The sequence below is a fragment of the Aythya marila genome (assembly GCF_965140915.1).
Source record: "Aythya marila genome assembly, chromosome: 8".
In the NCBI taxonomy this organism is placed as follows: Eukaryota; Metazoa; Chordata; class Aves; order Anseriformes; family Anatidae; genus Aythya; species Aythya marila.
Genome location: NC_139049.1, coordinates 26,035,086 through 26,056,121, shown reverse-complemented (window position 1 = coordinate 26,056,121; position 21,036 = coordinate 26,035,086). Strand labels below are relative to the sequence as shown.

Sequence of the window (21,036 nt, the reverse complement as noted above, 5' to 3'; positions counted from 1 at the left end):
TTATCTGAAGGGCAGCTGGTTTTCTTTTAACATAAACAGAGTAGGAATTAGATGGACTTAAAGCAAAGTAAGGCCTTATCTTTAGTGAGGAAAAAATGTTTTGAATCCTGTATTATTTAATATGTGATAAATAAATCATAGTAAAATCCCTGTATTTACAAAACACTTAATAGTCATATGCATGCATCTGATAGAGAGCAAAACTTCGGTTCCTTCAGGAGTCCCATCTTCACTATGCAAGCAAGTAGAAACTACAGCCCATACTAAAACCAGCCCTCCTGGTTGTAAATCAATAAAGTAACCCCAAGTGCTATTATGCCAAATGTGGAACCTGCAGGAAACCTTGCAAGCGTGCCTTTTTGTCAGTACTCTTACCACGTTAATATGTTGGGCTTAATGTTTTCCCTACAGACACACATGTTCAGGTGCGTATATAAGGACTTTGAGGACCTATTATGGTCTCCATTGGATGTAGCAAACAGTTATTACCTTCACTATAATATTGAGTTAAAAAAAAAAAAAAAAGAAAAATGGCATATACTTTAGACATTTCAGCTCCTCTCCTGGATTTCTTTCTGCAGTGACTTCTCAGAGTGTTTTTGTTTGTTTGTTTGTTTTTAAAAAAGCCTTGTGACTTCTTTTAAGATCTTTCTCAATTACTTGTGTTACTTTGTTCTCCCATTTGTGAATTATGACTAACATACTGTAATGCAATTGGAATAAGAAGAAAAAGTCAGTTTTGTATTGCTTTCTTTGATTGCTTGGCAACTTAAATGTAGTGTTACACTAGAAATTGCTAGGAAGTTCTGCGTTCATATCCATCATAAATGAAAACTTGCTTACACTTAAATTTCTGCCAACGTGCTGTGTTCATTTTAATCACTGGTGAAACGATTTCCTGGTTAACTTTTTTAGTTCTTTATCAGTTTAGTGATAAATGCTGCTGTTATTTAATAAATGTGAAAACACCACACTGTGATGTTCATGGTATTTTGGAATTCAGTGTTGCAACAGTTTTTCTGTGACCTAAGGGAATGAGCGAGAGATGTGGATCAGTGTCTATGCAAACTACGAATAGCTGTATTCCCAAAACGAACCTGAGGATAACTTGTTTTTCTGGTAATTTTATCAAAAACGAAGACATTGCACCATTGTAAATTTAGGGCCAATTCTGCCTTCCTGTCTGCCTGTACAGATGAGATTTGGTCCCACAAAACTGCCGGAGGCCTCCCTCTGGGAGCCGCGGCCTGCTGCCCCCTCACAGAAGTGCTCCCCGAGCTTGAGGGTGGCAGAGGGAGGAGGCGAGGATGAGCTCTTCTCAGCAGCCGTCTGCTCTCAGACTTCTGTTTCGGATCCTGGCTGGGAGTCAGTGTCATTTTAAAGCTGTGTTTAACTCCCTGTCATCCTGCTCCCCTCTGACTCCCCATGTGCTGCTTTGAAGGCAGCCCCTGGGGTCAGCGGCTGCCTGCCTTCTGCGGGAGCTGAGCCGCCCCTCAGAAAGGGAGCCCGAGAAGCAGTGCAGAAACAAGAGTCAGACAGACCTGTCAATGGCTTTTTCCTCCCCCCGAGTGTTAATTGTGGTCACAAAAGTTAAGTGCTTCTGTAAAATTAACATCTTGGTATTACGTATTTATTTTCCACCATGTAGCTTCAATGTCAAGCTTACTCAGCAGACAAGTCAAAACAGGAATATTTTTTCTAACTGCTGTTAGAGCAAGTCTCAGCCTGGGATCTCAGAAAATCACAGTGTTCGTTCTGGTTAGCAGCTAATAGGAAACAATAAAGATTTAGGGTTCAGAATTTAATTGGCACTGATGTTGTTGCAGGAAGCACAACAGCATACAGTTTACTCTTGTGAAGCTTTATTGATTCTTTTTTAAAAGGAAAGCTCTGATGAAAGTAAAAAGAGGCGTTTAATTTGCAAGTATTTCTACACTGTTTTTTTCTGAAATGTAAATGCGTTTGTATCCCTCTCTATCCCTCACAGTAAATATCCCTCAAGATCTTCTGATTGAGAAGTAGACACGGGAAAAACAAAAGCATAATATCATTTCTACGGTTCAGCTTACTCATTTGGATGAGATTTGGGCTTTCTTTTTTATGCCTTGGATTTACATCTTTTCTAAGTCTGATGAGCATTTGGAAGCATTTTAAAGTATTGTGACATTAGTGTATCCTCAAAATCTTCATCCCAAATTTTAATCTTACAGTGACCAAATTAGTAATACCGCTCTTGAAGAGGTGATGATATGAACGGAGCTACCTTTTTGCCATTGCCTGATTGCCTGTAGACTGACGACTAGAAAGAGATTTTTTTTTTTGTCACTAAGTCAAGTGACCTTTTGAAAATCAGTGAGGAACTGAGGGTATTTCTTCAAGTATAGATTCATCCGATGCTTTCAGAATATGCAGCAAGTCAAACATATGCTGCAGTACTAGCTACACAGGCCTCTGAATGACTTCCACGGCTTCCTTGCAAACCATGATAAATGTTGAGTCCTCAGGGCATCATCATTGGCACAGCCACCATAGATGTATTCATAGATGTATTCAATAGCTGATATCTCAGTCTCTGTTTTCAAAATGCTTGTGTGTTTGTTGTTGTTCCTTTTTTTGGAAAAGACTGACCTATTTACCCTTCAGTCTGATCAGTCCTTTTTCTCCATAGCATTGGTGACAGATTACACACATTTCTTTTGGTCTGGATTTACAATTTCAGATGCCTGTTTCTGTGACACTATTACCAGCAGCTCTTAGCTTTTTGTTGGCTTTCTGCCATCTCTGCAACCTTTTTTCCTGCTGCTCTTCAGGAATTCGTTTTCACAAGACATCTGCAGGCAAGCCTTTTTTGGGTCTTCCAATCCACCGGGCTTTAATAATGGCCTCTTGTTTCTGTAAAATCCTTTTTCCTTGAAACTATTCCAAATATCTAAAATGTCTACAATCTGAAAATGCATTTCCTTTAAAATAGGGGGTCCGAATACCTTTGTTTTCACATTCATGGGAGAGTTTTGATGGTACTGACCAGGTTTCACTGCTTGAGGAGGTCAGTCAGTCTGTGGTTCTTAACCTGCCGGATTCCTCTTTGTACACCACAGCTCACCTCTTGCCCAAGAGCTACTTCTGATTCTGAGTGTGTCAGAACTGCTATTCATGCAGGTGTTACTGGAGATCTTGGCAGATATCCTCAAAACCTTCTAGGCTGGAGTTACTCAAGGCTGATCTTTTAGTTCAGAAAACAGTGGCATTGTTATTCCATATCTAAATGTGCTATTCCCAATCTTTTGTCTTTTTAGCCTGCCTACAAGATACATGTTTGATCCCCTTAAGTGTGCCTCTAGTTTTCTGCTGAGTGTTCTCACATAGATCATGAAAAAGGTGATTCTGATTTCACTGTCCTGTTGAAAACAATTGTAGGTCCGGGGCATCCTCTTTCCACTGGTGACTGACCAGCAGAATGTCTTAGTCTGTCTTTAGGTTTCTGACTAGTTCCTGACAGACTATAACTGGTTCCTCTTCCCCGTCTCACGGCCATGCACCTCGTGATGTGTGTAGATGCTTTCAGGATTAGAAGGTGCTTGCTTGTCTCCTGTAAAGCTGTTTATCCTGAGAGGTAGAAGTAGTCCAGGAGACTCACCAAAGTCACCTCAGCCCCTTCCCCATTAGTAGAAGTGTGGAAGGTTACAGCTCAAAACAGAACTTCGTTTGCTGTTAAATAACTGTCCTTTCTGCTCAGAGCCTTCATTTGCCATTGTTGCGGCAAGATTTGAAAAACATAATATTTTGAAGTATGTGAAAAAGAAAGACTTGGTATAACTTTCTTTTTGTAACTCAATAATAAGAGAGACCGCACAGGAGCAATTCATTACTCTTTGCCTTTCAAGCACTTAAAAGAAAAACAGAGCTGAAAATATTTCTTTGGGAGATACTGAAATACCTCATTAGATCTTTCTTTTTTATTGGCTACTGAGGTGATAATTCTGTAACAGGAAAGAAAGCGAGGGTAAATTTTGCTTTGATTTATAGAAATGTGTTAATTTGAGCTGAATAGACTTTTTTTTTCTGATCTCAATATTTGTTATCTGTGAGTATTGTTTTGTAATACAAAGTTTCTACTTTTATTTTAAAGAATAAGTAGAATGGGGAATTTGCTAGTTCTCTGCAGCATTGAAGGTGTTTTTGGAGAAATTGAGTAGCTGAGTTTCTAATAATTTTCTTCATTAAGTGCAATAGTGCTCACTGCTCATTAAATTACAGGTTTGCATGTAAAGCTAAGACTGAAGAATGCAAAGAAAATAATATATATGTTTAAACAATGAAGGTAACCTTTATTTAAACCTTAGTTTCAGTGAGATGGCAGGTTTGTACAGAAGAATAGTGAAAATGGCCAGAACGGCTCAGGTTAGCATTTTTCTAACTGGGCCTTACATTTTCTGTATGTGCAGCATATAAATGGCAAGCTTTCTAAGACTGAAATCTACAGTAGAGGAAATTCCCCACAGTATGTTGGTCAAACACTAGTGAAATTGCACTTATCTTACGTTCAGGAAATGGTGAACCCTGTCTTCATGAGATGGACTTGGTTATTTCAGCAGTGTGTGGTTTCTGTGTTGCTCGAGCTATCTTCAGAAAGAGTACTTGAACTACAGGTTGCAAGACTGGAGCCTTAGTGTGTGTATTTCAAAAAAAAATAAAAATAAATATAAAGTATTAAGCTGTTTAACTTCTGAAAGTTCTGCCTTAAAATGCAGCATAAGTGATCCGAACATTTATTTGTTTTCTGCCAGTTGTTGCTGTCTTGCCCAGGTCCTGAAAGGTTTCTGGGTTATCTTCCTAGTCAAACATTCCTGCTAATAGAAGTACCATTTGAATAGCCTGGACACTTGCCGGGAGTGAGAACAAATGGTGACATACCCCTTCTTAAGAATTTGATTAGACATTCTGAATTTTTCTCTTGAATGTTCAGTATTAAAAGATGAATCTGGTGAAAACCCATAAAGTTTTCCCTGTGATGAAGAATGCTGTTCTCTAGACAGTTTCTGTGACTATTTTTTTTGTCATAATGGCACCCCAAGCATGGATGTGAAGCAGCTTTTGGCAGGAATGTGCCAATGTCTTGGATAAAAAGATTGGGTTCAGCAAAATAAGACTTCTCTTCTTCATGAAATGGATGCTGCTGCTTGTAAAGAAAGCTGTTTCATTAGAAGAGGTTCCAGCTTATTTTTATGTCCATATTTTTCTATCTACCAGTTTTATAAGTTCCTGTTACTGGTTTTGTTTCTCATTTTCTGGTAACACTTTTCTTTTTCTTTCATGTGCAGAACTCAATCTTCAGGTTTTCCAGCGTTGCTCTCAGCTTTCTCTGTTTATTTTAACTGTTCCTTATATTCTTCTGTTACCTGATAACTTCAAATAGAGAACAGGAGTTGGAAGTAACCCTTTAAAGCCTGAATAAAGGAAACACATGTTTTTTGACAACACAAATCTTACTCATTTGATCTGTCCCTCATCCTTTTTGTATTCCACAAATGTATGTGACTCCTGTACATCTACCACTAGTTCAAGTGATGACTAGTTTGTAGAAAGACTCAGAGAAACTAAAGAAATGTGAGCCAAAGAAGAGTCTTTGGTCAGGTTGAAGCTGTTCTTTTTAACTCTGTTCTATTTTTTGAAGGCATATGTTTAAACACATTTAAATATACTAAAAATATTATTATTCATGAAACCAAAACAAAATTGTACAGCTTCTTTCAGTGAAGATAGAAGATAATTCAGATTTCACCTTTGCCCAATTCATTTTGTTAACAGAATCTCATCTCTGTTTCACTCATAGTCCTACTGTCTTTAACTTTTTAAAATTCTGGTGAAGATCAATTTTCACCTTATCATGGAAGAAGAAGACAGGAGTGTAGTTGACAAATACGTACAGATGTTAATGATAATGATTCTTGTCCCTTATTCTCAAAACTCTTTAATATGTTTTCACCTGTACTGTGACTGCTGTTGAAGTGCAATCTGTGTCAATAAAAAGAAATGAAAGAGGCAGAGGTCTTTATATATTTTTAGTTCCTTTGTTGTTGTTGTTGTTGTTGTTTTGTTTTGTTTTTAAGGCAAATTGAATATCTGATTTCTTATCTTTCTATTTTCTTGATTTATTTATTAAAAACTATTTCATATTGACTTTGCGAATAATCTAGGTCTTACAAGATGTTATAATACACTTCTGAAAGCTTTAAAATTGTTTCCAATGAAATCCTATTTGGGACACAGGTACAGGGAAGCAGTCCTTTAAAGTAGTCTACTACTTTTATCTGTGAAGTATAGAGGGAAATGTATAATTTTTGTGCATTTTAAATATGCTCTAAATGAAAGACTTATTAAGTAAATGAGGGTGTTTTTTTGGTAGAAGATTCCATAGTTAAAGATGTAAACCTGCAATTTCTTGCTTCTATAGCACAACATAGTTCAGAGCTGAGATTAGAGAAACCCTGTAGAGTGGCTAATACTCGAGGGCATCCCCAACTAGAAAAGTATGTGAATTTAGGCATGGGAGGAAGGAAGGATCTGCTTTAAATTTAGTGTAGGGTCACTGAATCTTAATGATAGATTAAACAAGGGAGGTGGAATAATGAATAGGGGTATGCAATGTGTAGCACTAATACCAGAAGTCCATGGTTTTCACTGGTTATTTAATGTCTTTTCCCATATGTTTCTGAATAGAGCAGGTTATGGCAGGGATGAGCTAAGGAATAGCTTTGTTAGTGAGTTGTTAAATAGGCTGAATTCTCTTTTAAAAAAAAAAAAAAAAAAAGTATATATTGGAGAGGTGCTTGTTAATAGTATAATCAGGTACCTTATGTTTATATATCTTAAATGTAGCAATATTAGTTACTAACTGGTGTGTAGATAGACTCTTCAGATTGTCTGCATAATTTTATTTTTCAAGGTGAAACTGACAGTCATTTCTTGGTTAAAACAGATATGAATTTCATATTCTTTCTGGATGCTGTTGATGTGAAGAAAAGCCCCAAAAGAAGCGGAAATTTGGTAGACATGAAAATGAGATGGAAGAAATACCAGACAATTTTTTTTTGTTAATAAGAAGCTGAGTAACAGCTCAGTAAACCTTGTTTTATAATTAGTTTAACTTGAATTTAAAATAATATCAATACATCATCTGTTCAAACGCAACCACACAAAATAATTTATTGTATTTTATACTTAGGGTGACTGAGAAAAATACCACAGTTCACTTTAGTGTTGAGTTCTTACTCAGTTCTCACATGTAAGAGTCTGCCACCTACTCTATACTAACAACCTGAGCAAGGTTCAACTAAGAAAGTCAGTTGTTGAGTTATTGGTGGGTTTCTGAGTTAACCCATGATTTCTTTTGTATAGTAAAGATGCCAGCAGTTTTTTAGAGATGATGTACTTTGCGTATCATTTCTCCCTTGGGTTACTAATGCAGTTGTAAGCTCCCTAGAAGGTGCAGTGCAAGTCAAGCTAGGATTTGTCCTGTCATTCCAACTCTACAGTACTGCTGAAAAAAGTATAAGGTGTGAGACTGTGGCTCTTCTTCCTTTTTAGATGCATCTTGTTGTCTGGTACTGGAAGCAAATGTACTACAGAGAAAGCCTACCAATGTCTCTAATAAGCAGCAGACTTCCTGGGATGTTTAGGTGTAAAAGTGGTGGGAAGAAAGAGATAAAGCACTGAAGTTGAAGGAGTATTGGAGGATTTCTTCTGCATTGTAGTACTGCACAACTCTGCACAGTAGTTCTGCTTTGCTTCACAAGATGTATTTCATATGTCTAAATTTTGCAAGTAACTTCAAACTGACCATTTTGAACCATTTGAAATAGGTTTTATGCTGTCTCTAGTAACAGTTAAATATGCTCTCATAAAAATATTTTATCAGTTGTCTAGAAATGAGATAAAAAAAAACACATGACAAAATAGTTACTTTATGATATGTTAAACTGAAAGAAGGAGGTTTGCCACTTAAAATAAAGATCTTCTCTTAAGCACATGGGATTTAGACATTTTATGATACTTTGAAACCGAATCAGATTTTATTCTGAAACATGTTCAGGTAGGAGTGGAAGAACGCACTGTTAGAGAAATACATCAAGAGCGTAAGTTTTAGTAGCATAAACTGAGATTTTCTGGAGAAAGTAGGATTGAGTCTCATTGGATTAAGGTGGAAAGATATTTGTAAGAGGAAAATATTTTTTTTTCTTCTTTTTTTTTCAATATGAATACAAATGGTGTTGTTTTTTTTTTTTTTGCCATAATTAAATGCAGCAAAAAGGGGACATCTAAATTCCATTCATCTTCTTAAATGGTAAAATAAGTGGTCATTTTATCGGTATGACTGATTACTTTTGAAACCCATGAAAATGGACAAATAGGGAAGTGATGAAAGAGCAATACATGTATTTATCATGCTTTGGCTGTTGCAAGCCAGTTTCTTTTGAAATGAAGGTGAGGGTGTTTGTCATCAAATAAATTTGTCTAAATTCAGGTTTCGTTCAGAACATGACAGCCGTGAAAATGTAACAGATCTACTCTCCACTGCAAGAATCACGTCCTCTCTCTCTCTCACTTCTACTAATAATTCATGCCCTAGAAATAATAAATATAGTAGTAATTCACCATGCTATAGCTCAGTAAGTCAATTATTTCCTTAAAACAAAAAAATACAGCCACTATAAGATATAGGAAAGTATAATACTGACTTTTGCTGAGGAGTTCACACAATAATTTCTAACAAAGGAAGGAGATTGAAAGGTAGGAGCTGCAAAATTATACTTGTTTGCATAGTAGTCTGAATATATGCACACGTGATATGGACAAACTGGGCTGAAACCTATGTGATGTGCAAATTTTTTCTTAGCTTCTAATCTTTTTTATATTTTACCATTACCCCTTAGTGGCTGTAGCTTCTAGCCTTGTCTATTGTAGGTCTGAGAGATGTTGGGATGCACAGAAGGTGTATTTAGTAAAGTTTGTTTTCATACCAATTTTAAGTAGTTTGAATTAGAGGTACTGCTCTTGGTCATGCCCTTAACTTCATGATTGGTAAGTGTTAAGGTATATTTTTCTCCAAGTTACTGATTTCATCACTCAAGTAATCTATTAGGAATATATGTAAAGTCTCCAAGTATGCAGACCATGTACAAAATTTTTGTCCCTTGACTCCCGGCTCTCCCTCTTTCATGAGGTTAGCCCAGATGCAAACTGTTACCCTAGCGCAGCCTGTTTTTTTTTCTGAAGATATAGAACTGATTTTAGTAATTATGCTTGTCTAATTGCAGTGGTCTTCTAATCCATCATTCATGGCTTCTTCCTAGAGATATCCTAATTCAGCTTGTATATTCTGAATTTGGTACGGTGAGGTTCTCTGTCTGGCTTCAGATCTGCTACAGCTGCACATGCTGCTGCAGTCGAGGTCTTCCCATCATGCTTTTAAAGCAATCTGAAATCTACTGAAAGTTGGTAAATAAAAGCAATGTTTTCTATAGCAAAACAAATGCCTAATTTTTCCTAACAGGTATGGGATTTTGCATGAGTATGGACTTCCAGAGCTGTCCTGCTCATTTTACAGGGGACTTAAAATGTTAATTTTGAATGGGAATAAAATCCTTGACATTTGGCAATTTATCAACATTTTAGGACATTAAAGCAGATAGACTGTAGCATTAGCAATCTCTTTTGGTAACTTTCCTATGGCAAATTAATATCCTTCCTTGGGGGAACAATATTAGAAGCTGTATTCGTCCTTTATTTTGGGTGCTTTGTCAAAAGAGCAGTTGTCTGTTGTTAGTGACCTGGTAATAGATGACTTAATATCACTTGCCTGTTCTCTTTTATAATGCACATGAAGATCAGTTAAAAGAGCTGTATCGTTTCATTTGTGTTATTAATAAATATGTTTTCTTAAATGAACATGTCTACGGAATGGAGAAGGAAACTAGGACTTCTAGGACTATCTCCTCTGAGTCAGCACTCTATTTAGAACAAAACAAAACCAAAAGACTTCAAGTATTATTATCAGTTTTATTTTGTTAGCAGAAGTTGTTAAGGCAATTTCAAACTAATTCATAAAATTGTTTTGCCACTAAGTCTTTGTTGTTTGATCTCTTTTAACCCTAATCACATCTTCCTTTCAATTTCTAATGTCACAGCTAGCTCACACTCTTAATTCTTTCATACCCTATTTCAACCTTATGCTTGTGTACTGCTAAAAAGATTTTTCTTTTAATACTCATATCTCTTGCCTCAATTTTTTAAGGATGTGTTTCTCCTTCTTCTGTAAGAATTTATTTCTTCTAACTTTCTATTAAGAAATTCAAAGGGTCATGCATTTTTAAGTTCAGAGGGGATTATCACAATTAGGTCTCCTAGGCACTACAAGCAGTGAATCATAATAATTATGTGGGCTGAACCTTTGGGGAGCGCAGGCCATATAGCTGCAATCGGTAACTTCTGCATCAAGTTGAAAAGATTGTAAGTTGCATTTAGCTGTAACACTCTTCTAGAAGGATACCTAGTTTAGGTATTTATGGATGGAGATCAGCAGAGAAGCCTTTTACTCTGTAAAATTAAAATGTGCATGTATGCTGGCAGAAAAACATGGTTGAAACAACATTTTTAACAATTCTTATTAAAGGTGCTTCACTGTATCTTTGCACGTCCTGCATTGCGTATGTGTTTGACATTGTGTGGAAGTTTAATTTCTGATATTCAAATTTCTGATATTCATGCTCAGTATCCTTAGTATGTCCAGCTAAGAGATGGTGAATGAGCAAAATGAGATCTGTAATGAATATAGCCAAACATTTGCGACTTGCTGCAGACAGAGGGCAGGTCCAAAGCAGTGGCAAAAAGTGGTATCTGGTAGTTTGGAGAGCTCAGATTAAGTCTGGTGGAGAAGTTGGGGCAGGAGGTGGAGGCTGGAAAAAGGTGTTTTTGGATCAGAACATAACTTGCTAAAGATTTGAGGGGGATATCCCATGTGCTTGGGATATCCATCTTTTCAGATTATAATATAGGTATGTATTTGGTTCAGGTAATCTGGAGGAATTCACATAATAATGATCAGTGTAGTGGTTAATTGAATCTTGGTTCTTAGTTTCTTTTTTCAAAATGTGCAGTTTTAGTATACAAAAATATACTGGTGTTACCCACTGGATTTTTTGTAGATTGGGGGATTAAGATGTTAAATTGGCAGAAAACTATTAAAAAATAATAAAAATAATAAAAAAGTGACATCCAAGATTGATTTGAGAGAGGTTTAAATATGAGTTCCAAATAGTGAAATCAAGGATTAGGAAGTATGAAAATGTGTGAAATCTATGAAAGTAATTTATTCATGACATTTTTGTTGCTGAAATGAAATTGCAGGATGCTTTTTTACAAGTGTTTACAAAATGTGATGAACTTTAACTGTGTTATTTAAGTCTAAGTCATCTGGTAATGCTTGCACTCTAGATGGGCTTCTGATAACTGTTACTTAGGGGTAACTTAGAGGTATTCTAAATCTATTTGAATAAGTGTTATGGCTTGCAAATACAGCTCAAAGGTGATGTAAAGGGAGTAGGTAATCTGAAGGTGACATTCTGTCAGCTGTAGACAGAACCTGGCCAAGTAGCTTACAGGGAAAAAAATACAGTTTTTGGAGTTTAGGACACTTAAATTTTGCCAATAATATTTTATGTAAGTAATTTGGACTGTATCCAGCCCTCAAGAATTCGCTTTAGTAAAATTAAATTTTTTTGTTGAATTTTCCACACTGAATTACTCAGCTTTCATTCTTTACTGTGTTCAAGACATGTTTAATGACTCAGTGTAATGGACCTGAATCTGGGGAAAAAAATCTCTGAGTGCTTAGTTGGGGACCAAAAAAATCCATATGCCTCTCTAGAAGAAGGGGATTCTGGGGAGTTTGTTATCATGTCTAGTATTCTATTTTCCTAAATTAGATATTTATTTTTTTTCCTAAAAAGTTATGGTGAATCATCTCTCTAAGTTTGTTGTCTCCTTGCAGATTTTTTTCTCCTGAAAATTTTCCCTTTGCCATTTCAAAATGCGTAACAGCAAAATAATGCATTAACTTCACGTCCGCCTATTCAGCCACTTAATCTTCCTTTCAGTAGTTACCTGTTTCTCCTTGCCTCATTACTCAAACTGAAAATAGCATGGATTACTTATTTTAAATTACTAATTTCTTCCTTGGACATGGGAAGGTCTTATTCCACATTTCCAACAATTAGTGGCAAAATTTATGTACTTCAATCTCTTTTCTAGATATTGCAGTTAAAGATTTAGAAGCATCAAAAATGCATTTGTGGGTTAAAGCTTTAGCTTACTGAGGAAAACTTTAAAAGCACAAAGCAAAAGATAAAATATTTTGATTAGAAATATATATTTTTTTTCCTTTAGATTCCATTAGAGTGAATTGAGTAAATATGCAAATGGAAATAGTTATTCTAGCATCATGAGTCTGCCTTGGAGAGTTTCAGTGCTTTGTAGTTGCTGAGAAGCAAACACCAGTATTTTATAAAGCCTGATTCTGACATCTTAATTGACTAACTGGAAGCATTACAGAATTTGAGCTTCAGTCAGCTGTTAGAAAGTTATCATTTCATGTCTTTAGAGATGTGGTACTGCTTGTAAAGAAAGAGCTAGTAACGTGCTGTATCCTGCTTGTGGCTAGCTGGCTAAAATACAAAATACTTTCTCTGTTTTGGCTCACTTTTTCTCTCCTAACCTCTTTCCTTTCTGTCCTGCTTCTTTACTACTCTCGCAGAGCACATCTGTGCAGCAGCTTGTGGCAGAGGTGTTGGTTCAGAAATTCTTTCTCTACTCTCGCATCTCCATATATCTAACAGTTTTTGGTAGTCCACAGTTAACAAAAATTACCATTTATCTGCCCCATCTTCTCTGTTCAGAACTACCCATAACATCAGTAGCCTTTCAGCCTCACTGCCTTATCACCTCTGACACCCCTGTGTGTAGAAACCTGGAGGTGCCGTCCCTGCTTCCCGTGAGTTGCTGCCAGAGCCGTGATGCTCTCCACTACCTGTCCTTGGAACATTTCTGTTCTTTGGCTGAGGTGTTAAAGGCTTTCCTCTGTAGTCTTGATGATTATCACTTCAGCTATTTTTTCCCCCCTTTCCTCCTTGTTTTTCTTCACTGAAATGCTTTTGCTTACTTTGCATTTCTTCCTGTCACTGCCCCATCCGTATCATTGCTGTCCCCTGAAAATTGTACTTGCTTGTCTTGGCTAATTCTCTGTTACAATGTCAAAGTCAAGATTCCCGTTTTGCTATCAAAGCCCCATGCAACCTTGCTCTGTCTGCGTCTGATCTCATTTCCCTGCATCCCCCAACTCACATTCCACATTCCTCACAGTCCTCTGACTTTATTGCTCCTTTTGTCTTCCTTTCATGCACTCATTTTTGCACTGTCTTTCATGCTGCCTATGTGCCTGGAACAGTCTTTAGCATCTCAGCCAATTTACAGCTTTGCATAAATTATATTTAATAATAAGACTAACAAAAGTTCATTATCTACATTATTTCAATTAACTTTGTACCTGCATAAGCAGAAAACAGCCTGAGGGAAACTACTGTTAAACTTTGTTGTGATTTGTTGTGATTCAAAGATACAGATTCAGGCACGACACTTCTTTGATGATTCAGCATATTTAATTTTTTTAAACAGTTCTGCAGGTGTTAGACTTTTTAACAGTAAATTTTGGGTTTTACTAGTTTTCTAGAAAAAAGCTTTTTACTCCTCATATGTGAAACCACCAGCAGGTCGTCATCATATAACCTGGTACAGAATTCTTGCCCTGTTACCTATTTATCTATTTTACTTCATTTCATCCTTAGTGAAATAGATGTGGAAGGGCTTTGAATGTTACATTAACTTCATCTCTGAAAAAAAAAAAAAAAAAAGCGTCTTCTGTGTTTAATCCTGTTTTTTAAAGGAATATTCTTACTTCCTAAAGAAGCAGTGAAAGGTAAGAAAGTAGGACTCAGCCTGGGAATTTCTCTCAGTCTGGCTACTTCGACATATAGGTTTTTAGAAACATCTTTTAATACGCTAACTTTGTTCTAATAGCAGAGAAAATCAGTAAAGGTAAAACTTTATGTGCTTCTGCAGCACCTGGTTCAGCTGCAAGGCAGGGTATTCTGCAGGAATTATATATACTTACATAAAAATCCATCTGAAATATTTGTGTTTTTTTTTCCTCATTCCTTTTAAACACTGGTATTGATACTGTTCACAGATGAATTGAGGAACCAAATAAATGTGCCTCTAATTTGTTTTTAAATGATTTAGTATATTCTGGAGATTATAATCTGAGGGGTGGCTGCCATAGTAATGTGCCAGTCACCACGGCGTCTGAGCATGATGAAAAGAAATTCTGCGCTACACAGAGACAATACCACCAATTAGTATTTCTAACTGATCAAAGCTAGGGAACCAAAAAGTTTGCCAATAAATGTAGCTCAGTGGATGGCACTGGAAATTAGTTAGATTTACATATACTTATAAAGATTGCAGTCTTCCTATCAACATCATGGGAACTTTAAATGCAAGTTTAACAGACACTTCTTCCACTCACTGTGCAAACTGAATTTTTTTCAGCTGCATGAAGAATATAGCCATAGGCTTTTATTTTGCTGATGTAGCGAAGAAGCGTTTTATGCTTATATTTAAAATGAATATTTATTTCCTCTTCACATATTTTTTTAATTTTAAACTGAAATTGAAACAATGAAGAAAAGGGAGATTCAGTAATTGATTATTAAATGTTTGTAGTTTCTAAAACTTTTGCACTCTGCTTTCTTGATACTGTTCTAATTACCAAATAAACCTAAAAATTAAGTTATTTTAAAGCAAACCTATTTTAAATAATTGATCGCCTCTTCTTGTTTGAAAGAGGACTCCTTTGGCAAGGATTCAAAATCCAGCTATGATCTTAACCCGAGCAGTTTGTTTAATCAAACATTACTCCAATAAGTTTTGCACGGTCTCCTCCCCGACCAGCCCTGTCTAGAACAACTAGTTTATCCTGCGACGAGTTGCTCAACAGATGTCATTCTGGTAGAATAATGCAGCAGAATACTTGTGCCTTGGCTAAAATTACTTCAACTTTGATCACTTTTGTTCAGCACATCAGTCTGGCATTGTGCTTTATACCAACATAACACTTTACCCCGAGCATGCCTTTCAAGCTTAGAATAGCAGAGGAATGTTATTGAATTCAGTGCAGTTACAGATGAGTTAATGAAAGAAGGGAAATACTGTTTTTTTCATAATGCTTTTCTGTTGTGCTTTGGAATTAAAGGGGAATTTGAGGAATGTGACTTTGAGTTATTTATTTTTACTTCTGAAGACTTTTTGAAAACAATGTAACGTCGTTCTATTGATCCCATGTTTCCGTAAATAAGTTTCACTTGTTATTTCAAAATAGCTCTTTTTATAATTTAATATTGGGAAAATACAACTTTTTGATGTGTAATTGGAGAATGGTTATCTCACAGATATGCTTTATCCTGGTATTTATTGCAGGAAAACTAAAATAGCAAGAACCATATTCTTGTTATCACAGCTCAGTATTGTTACATGTTGATGGGATGTTGTGGGGTCAGTTCTGAGTAATGACATCTCTTTACCTTGATACTACTGTGAAACGAACACTGCACAGCAGGCCAGCTTCTTGTTAAGAAGCACTGAAGAAAGGCTGTTTGTTTTGAACAGTAGGAATGAGATCATACACCAAGTTCTATAGGGTTCTGTCTTCCATAATTCCATTTTTCACAGGTGCGTGTGTGTGTGCATACACACACATACACAAAGATGCCCTATATATGTATAGTTGAAATGGATTTAAATAAATTTTTTTTGTAATTAAGCTATACTTGTATTTTTAAGGCATGGCATTCTTAAATATGAGGAAGCACTAATACAAAGTACACTTTACTTAAAAATATATCAGTATTCTGTCTAAAACAAAATAATGTTATTGGTTTATTTTTTAATTAAAATATAACTCTCAAAATTTTAATTTAAATGTAGTTACCAGATCAGTCTCCCTGCCAAAACTTCTGAACAAAACCAACATTAACCTAAATGTTATGTGGCATAAATGTAATGTACCATTTATGAGGAATTTTTGTAATTTCCAGTTGACAAGTAACAAGTGAAAGGCTAAAGAGGTCATCAGAATATGCTGTTTGCAATCATAGTCCTGGCATTTGCTTCAAGTCAAGTCTTACCCATCTGCTTCAATATCTTTTGGTTTAATGTGTCAAATACGTGGTTATTCTGTCTGCTGGCATCAGACTGTGTGGCCTCGTAGAGCTGGGAACAGGACACAATTTGTGACTTCCTGAGATGTTCTGCTGAAATGTTACGTCAGATGTTAGTAAAATGTATCAAACCTAATTTTTATCTATCTGAAAATGTTCTTTTGGCTGTTGTAAAGGTTGTTGAGGTCTTCGCTTACAAATGAAAGTAAATTTGTGTAGGCAGAGGAGGACCACACATTCCTGTGTAGCGGTTTAATAGAAAACAAATCAAAACCCAGCAGTGTTTGCTGTAAGCCTTGCATTGGCCATGGTTCTGGTGGGGCAACATTCATGTGTGATTGTTGCTTCTGCAATCTTTATCTTATTATCTTATTATATTTATACAGATATTACACAGAATTTGAACTATCACTCACTAGACAAGTACAAAAATACTTTTTTGTTTTTGTTGAGGTTTTAATAATTGCTCATCACAAAACATCTGATGAAATGCATCGGTTCTTTTTTAATGTGTTAATGTTTTTGAGGGAAGAGTTTTCCGTGTTTACCATACTTCATTAACAACAAATTCTGAGTGATATTTTATATTTTTTTTTTTCTTTAGCAGTTTGTTCACTTGCTTTCGGCAGCATTGTACTTCAGTTGTGTTGCACATAAACCTCTGAAACAGATCTGAACCTTTGACTGTTGGAGGAACCCATTTTACAATAATTGGAAAAGAATCAAAAAGTTGGGAGTTATGATGAAAATGATTGTATGCCTGTACACTTTTGATGGTACAAGTCCTGATTTTCTTTCCCAGGTAAAGAGGAATGTGTATGACCTAACTAGTATCCCTGTCCGTCACCAGTTGTGGGAAGGCTGGCCTCCTTCTGCCACAGATGACTCAGTAAGTAGCTTCGGTTCTTGTTTAATTTCTTCCTACAAATAGCTGATTTTAGTCATATTTTGATCAGAATCGCGCAATGGCTTTTATCAACCCATATACATTCAACAGAGCTTTTTACTGAAAGATAAAAGTACTAAGTTATTGGCTTATTGAAGCACATTTCCATGGAAATTATTCATGTCTATCAAATTCATTGTGTTTTAAACTACAAGAAGCCAATGTTCTTAGATTGAAACAAAATTGCACATAAGTTTGAAATTTGAGGAGGACTAGTGCAGTGTCCAATCTTCAGGAAAAAAAAATCCCATTTTTACATATATTCTGAGTAATCGATTCATGAATAATGTCAGAAGCACACGTTAAACAGGCAGGTTGAAATCAGTGGATCTTCTTTTGTTCTTGGAGAACCAATATATCAACATATATCAACATTTGCAAGATTGCATTTTGAAATTGTAAATTTTATGTATACAAGATGCTTCAATTTTAAGACGTATTTTAAAGGTTTTATTAGTACCATTATTTAGAAATAGAACATAATATTATCTGAGATTAATGTAAACTCAGTAACGGAATTAACTATAGAGAATTGCCTACAGATTCATGAATCTGTGGGATTTAACTGCAGAGTTCTGTTAAATATTAGACTTGATTCCTTGAATGGTTGTCTCTACAGCATATTTTACATCGTATGTTTCAGTTTCGCTCAGACAATTATTTTCTGGTAGTTCCTCTGCCAGCTGGTGAGGTTCACCTTTATTTTTAGGTTTCTTTTAGTTTTGTTTTTAAACACTTACATAATTATGTAGCTATGTTGTAGGTAGATGTCAAGACAGCGACCTGAGAAAATTATAGAAAAAGTTGAGTACTTTCATTTTTATAGAATCAAACATTTGAACTAAGTCTTGTCCGGAGTATGCTACAAAGTGAAGATGGAATTAGGATTGCTGTTTCTGTATGTTAGCATTATCTTCTATGCATTACTTTCTACTTTCCTGTCCTTTCCTACTCCACTTCTTGTAAAAGAAGATTTGCTGTTTGTACACAATTGCTGTGTTTTTTTCCTCTGGGTAAAGGATTTATGCAAATTAAAAAGAAAAATGCAAAAGCTGTCCAAATTTCTAGTATAATTGTTTGCAGAAACAGTAATTAGGTTTGAGAGAGGTGGGTTAATCTTTGTCCATGTATTCAAGAGCGTATATGAGAGTATAGATATAAGATCTGAAATAACAGCATGTTGTTGTGTGGTAATTAGTCTTTGAAACTTGGATCCATTTTAACATTTTATTAGTTTACATTAGCCCAGAGAAGAATTGGAAACTCAACCCTTCTAATCTGTTTTCTCACAGCTGGTAGGAAAAAAAAACAATAAATGATGGGAAAACCTTTCTCTGAGTACGGTATATTGCATATGTAAAACTCATAAATCAGTTTTAAGTCTGTTTTTGCAAATGACATTGTTGCAGGTGAATTTTTCCCCCTTTCATCTTTAATGAAATTGGTGAATGTTGAGTCATCTGCTCCAAAGCAGGAGAGTCCTCAAAGCTCACTGCTAGAGTCTGCCGCAGCTGAGACTTGTCAGCTGTGTAAACAGATTGGAATGTGTTACCAACAAAAATATAATTAATTTCTGTCTAAAATTAGAGGCAGTAGCTTACTATTTATAAAGATTTAATGCTAGCAATGACTATCTGCACGTTTTTTCCTCTGCATGCTGGAAATATTCAGCAATAATTACTTAAGTAATAAGTAATGATCTCTCTCGTTAAGTGACAGATTTTTTAAAACACTTTTCCCATCGGTTTTGTTTGCTGTATTGTGTAGTGCACAGTCACAATTAAAGAGTTAAAGACTTGATTAAAATACTTTTTCATTTACATTTTATGCAGCAGAAGAAATACTTTGTAATACCACAGGAGGTTTTTCAGTGCAGTTCTCGTTAACCTTTGGCTTAGCAAACAGGACAACTAAATAGACTTGGCATAATTGGATTCCTGTATCATCTTGAGTCTCTTATGAACCTGACAGACTACGGTCTTCTGACATTATCAGGAAATTTAGTGGAGTCAATAGTCATTTAAAACATTGTTGCTTCGTCTCCCCTCAGAGTTAAGATACGTTCTCTGCTTGTGCTACCTAATGAAATATGGGATACTGTATGAATTGTCAATAACTCTTTTGCACGCTTTCACCAGGGAAATAGGTACCAAAACGTCCCCAAGTAGGAGAATGTTTTCATGCTGTGACGCTTTAATTGTGAGAAACAAGGCGTACATAGTCTGTGGAAATCTCATTTCACCATTCAACAAAGAAGCGTTTTTAGCTTTTATTGTGCCTGAATAACTTTAACACCGTGAATTATGTCTGTTCTGCTCATTAAAGTTCAAACAATGTCAATGTATGAGTTTAAAATATTTTTTTAACAAGTTTACTTAAGTAAAACTTAAATTAAGTCTTTAATATTAATTAATCTATTTTGGAGGTATGTCATCAACTGATGCAGTGAAGTCTTGAAAATTATCCTAGAAAATTAAAAAATAATTAATTTGATTTAAATAGGTTCATGGTTTGTTCTCAATCTTTGTTTATTTTGGATATCATGACAACCTGAATGTTACCGAGCTTAGAAAACGAAATGTGCTTTTGAATTTTTAGTGAATTATTCTGGCTTGGTTTTCATTTTCTTTGTTGCATTGGCTGAACTTCTAAAAGTCCTCTGGTAACTACTGCTGTTGTTGAGTGGAGTGAGCAACCTTCTAGTATGTATGCATTAAAAAAGTGAGATCAGTAGTAGGCAGTATTTCAGTTACAGTTTTTAAATGGAAGCATGATTTTATTTACATGAGAGCATGTGATTTTTGGGGTATCAGCTTTACAGATGCATGTTTAAGGTAAAACTTTTTCCCCCTTGAGGTCACTTTTTACTTTATTTCAGTAGGATGAATTTTTTGCCCTGGATCTTTCTGTTGTTTTTTTGGTAGCAGAGAAAACCAATACGCAGTATGGGAAGGAGAGAGGTTGCTTTTGCTCTGCTTTTGTTCTCTGTATTAAAGGTAGTCCTTACTCATTGTTTTAAGCCATTTCCATGTAGTGATGCAAAATGCATTGCTAAAAATTCTTCATAACGCATCAAAATTCTTCATAAGTAACAAATAACCAACTTGTCCAAATGGAACAAATTTGTATATGAAAAAGGTGTAAAATTTCTAGAACAAGTGGAGGGGTGGGGAAGGGAGAAACAAAGACAGAAAGCAAAGCTCCTGGTGGTGTAACTGTGCCCATGTGTGCAGGATCCATCCAGGGGACCTCCAGCTCCTGTCCTTGCACCTGCTGCTGCTAGTGCTTTGTTTCCCTGAACACTACTGTTAACCAGAACCTCATATCCTCATTTCAGGACAAGTAACCATACTTCATTGTACAGATATGCCAATGAATGTTAGCTGAGGCAGGAGTAGGTCTACAAGTCAGTCAGGTGCACTACAGATGAGTACCACTTGAGATGTCACACGCTGGAAATGAGGCTCTGCATCATCCCTTGTGGACAAGACCACTTTCAGCTCTGACAGCTGTAGGAGATGTGGTTGATTTTCCTTAGCTAAATTTAATAAAGACATCTAGGTTACAACCAAAATTTGCAGATTCAAACATTTATGTATGATCTAATTAGTGCTGATGTTATGTTTAGCTATTTCATTGGTAGATACCAAGTGCAGTCCATCTACACTGATGGAGATTAAGAATGGTGATAAATGCTTAAAGGATTCTGGAAAAAAAGCAAACCATTTATCATGGTAATCTAAGAACACTGAAGAACAAAAT

At 35.8% G+C, this 21,036-nt stretch overlaps 1 protein-coding gene across 1 annotated transcript in view; it reads left to right on the top strand.

The window, feature by feature from the left end:
- Positions 1-21,036, top strand: part of FAF1 (Fas associated factor 1) — a 158,213-nt gene that overhangs the window by 59,855 nt on the left and 77,322 nt on the right. The window contains exon 8 of the mRNA XM_082765690.1: positions 17,131-17,217. Coding sequence (XP_082621816.1) covers positions 17,131-17,217 — 87 coding nt within the window. The remainder of the gene's footprint in view (positions 1-17,130; positions 17,218-21,036) is intronic.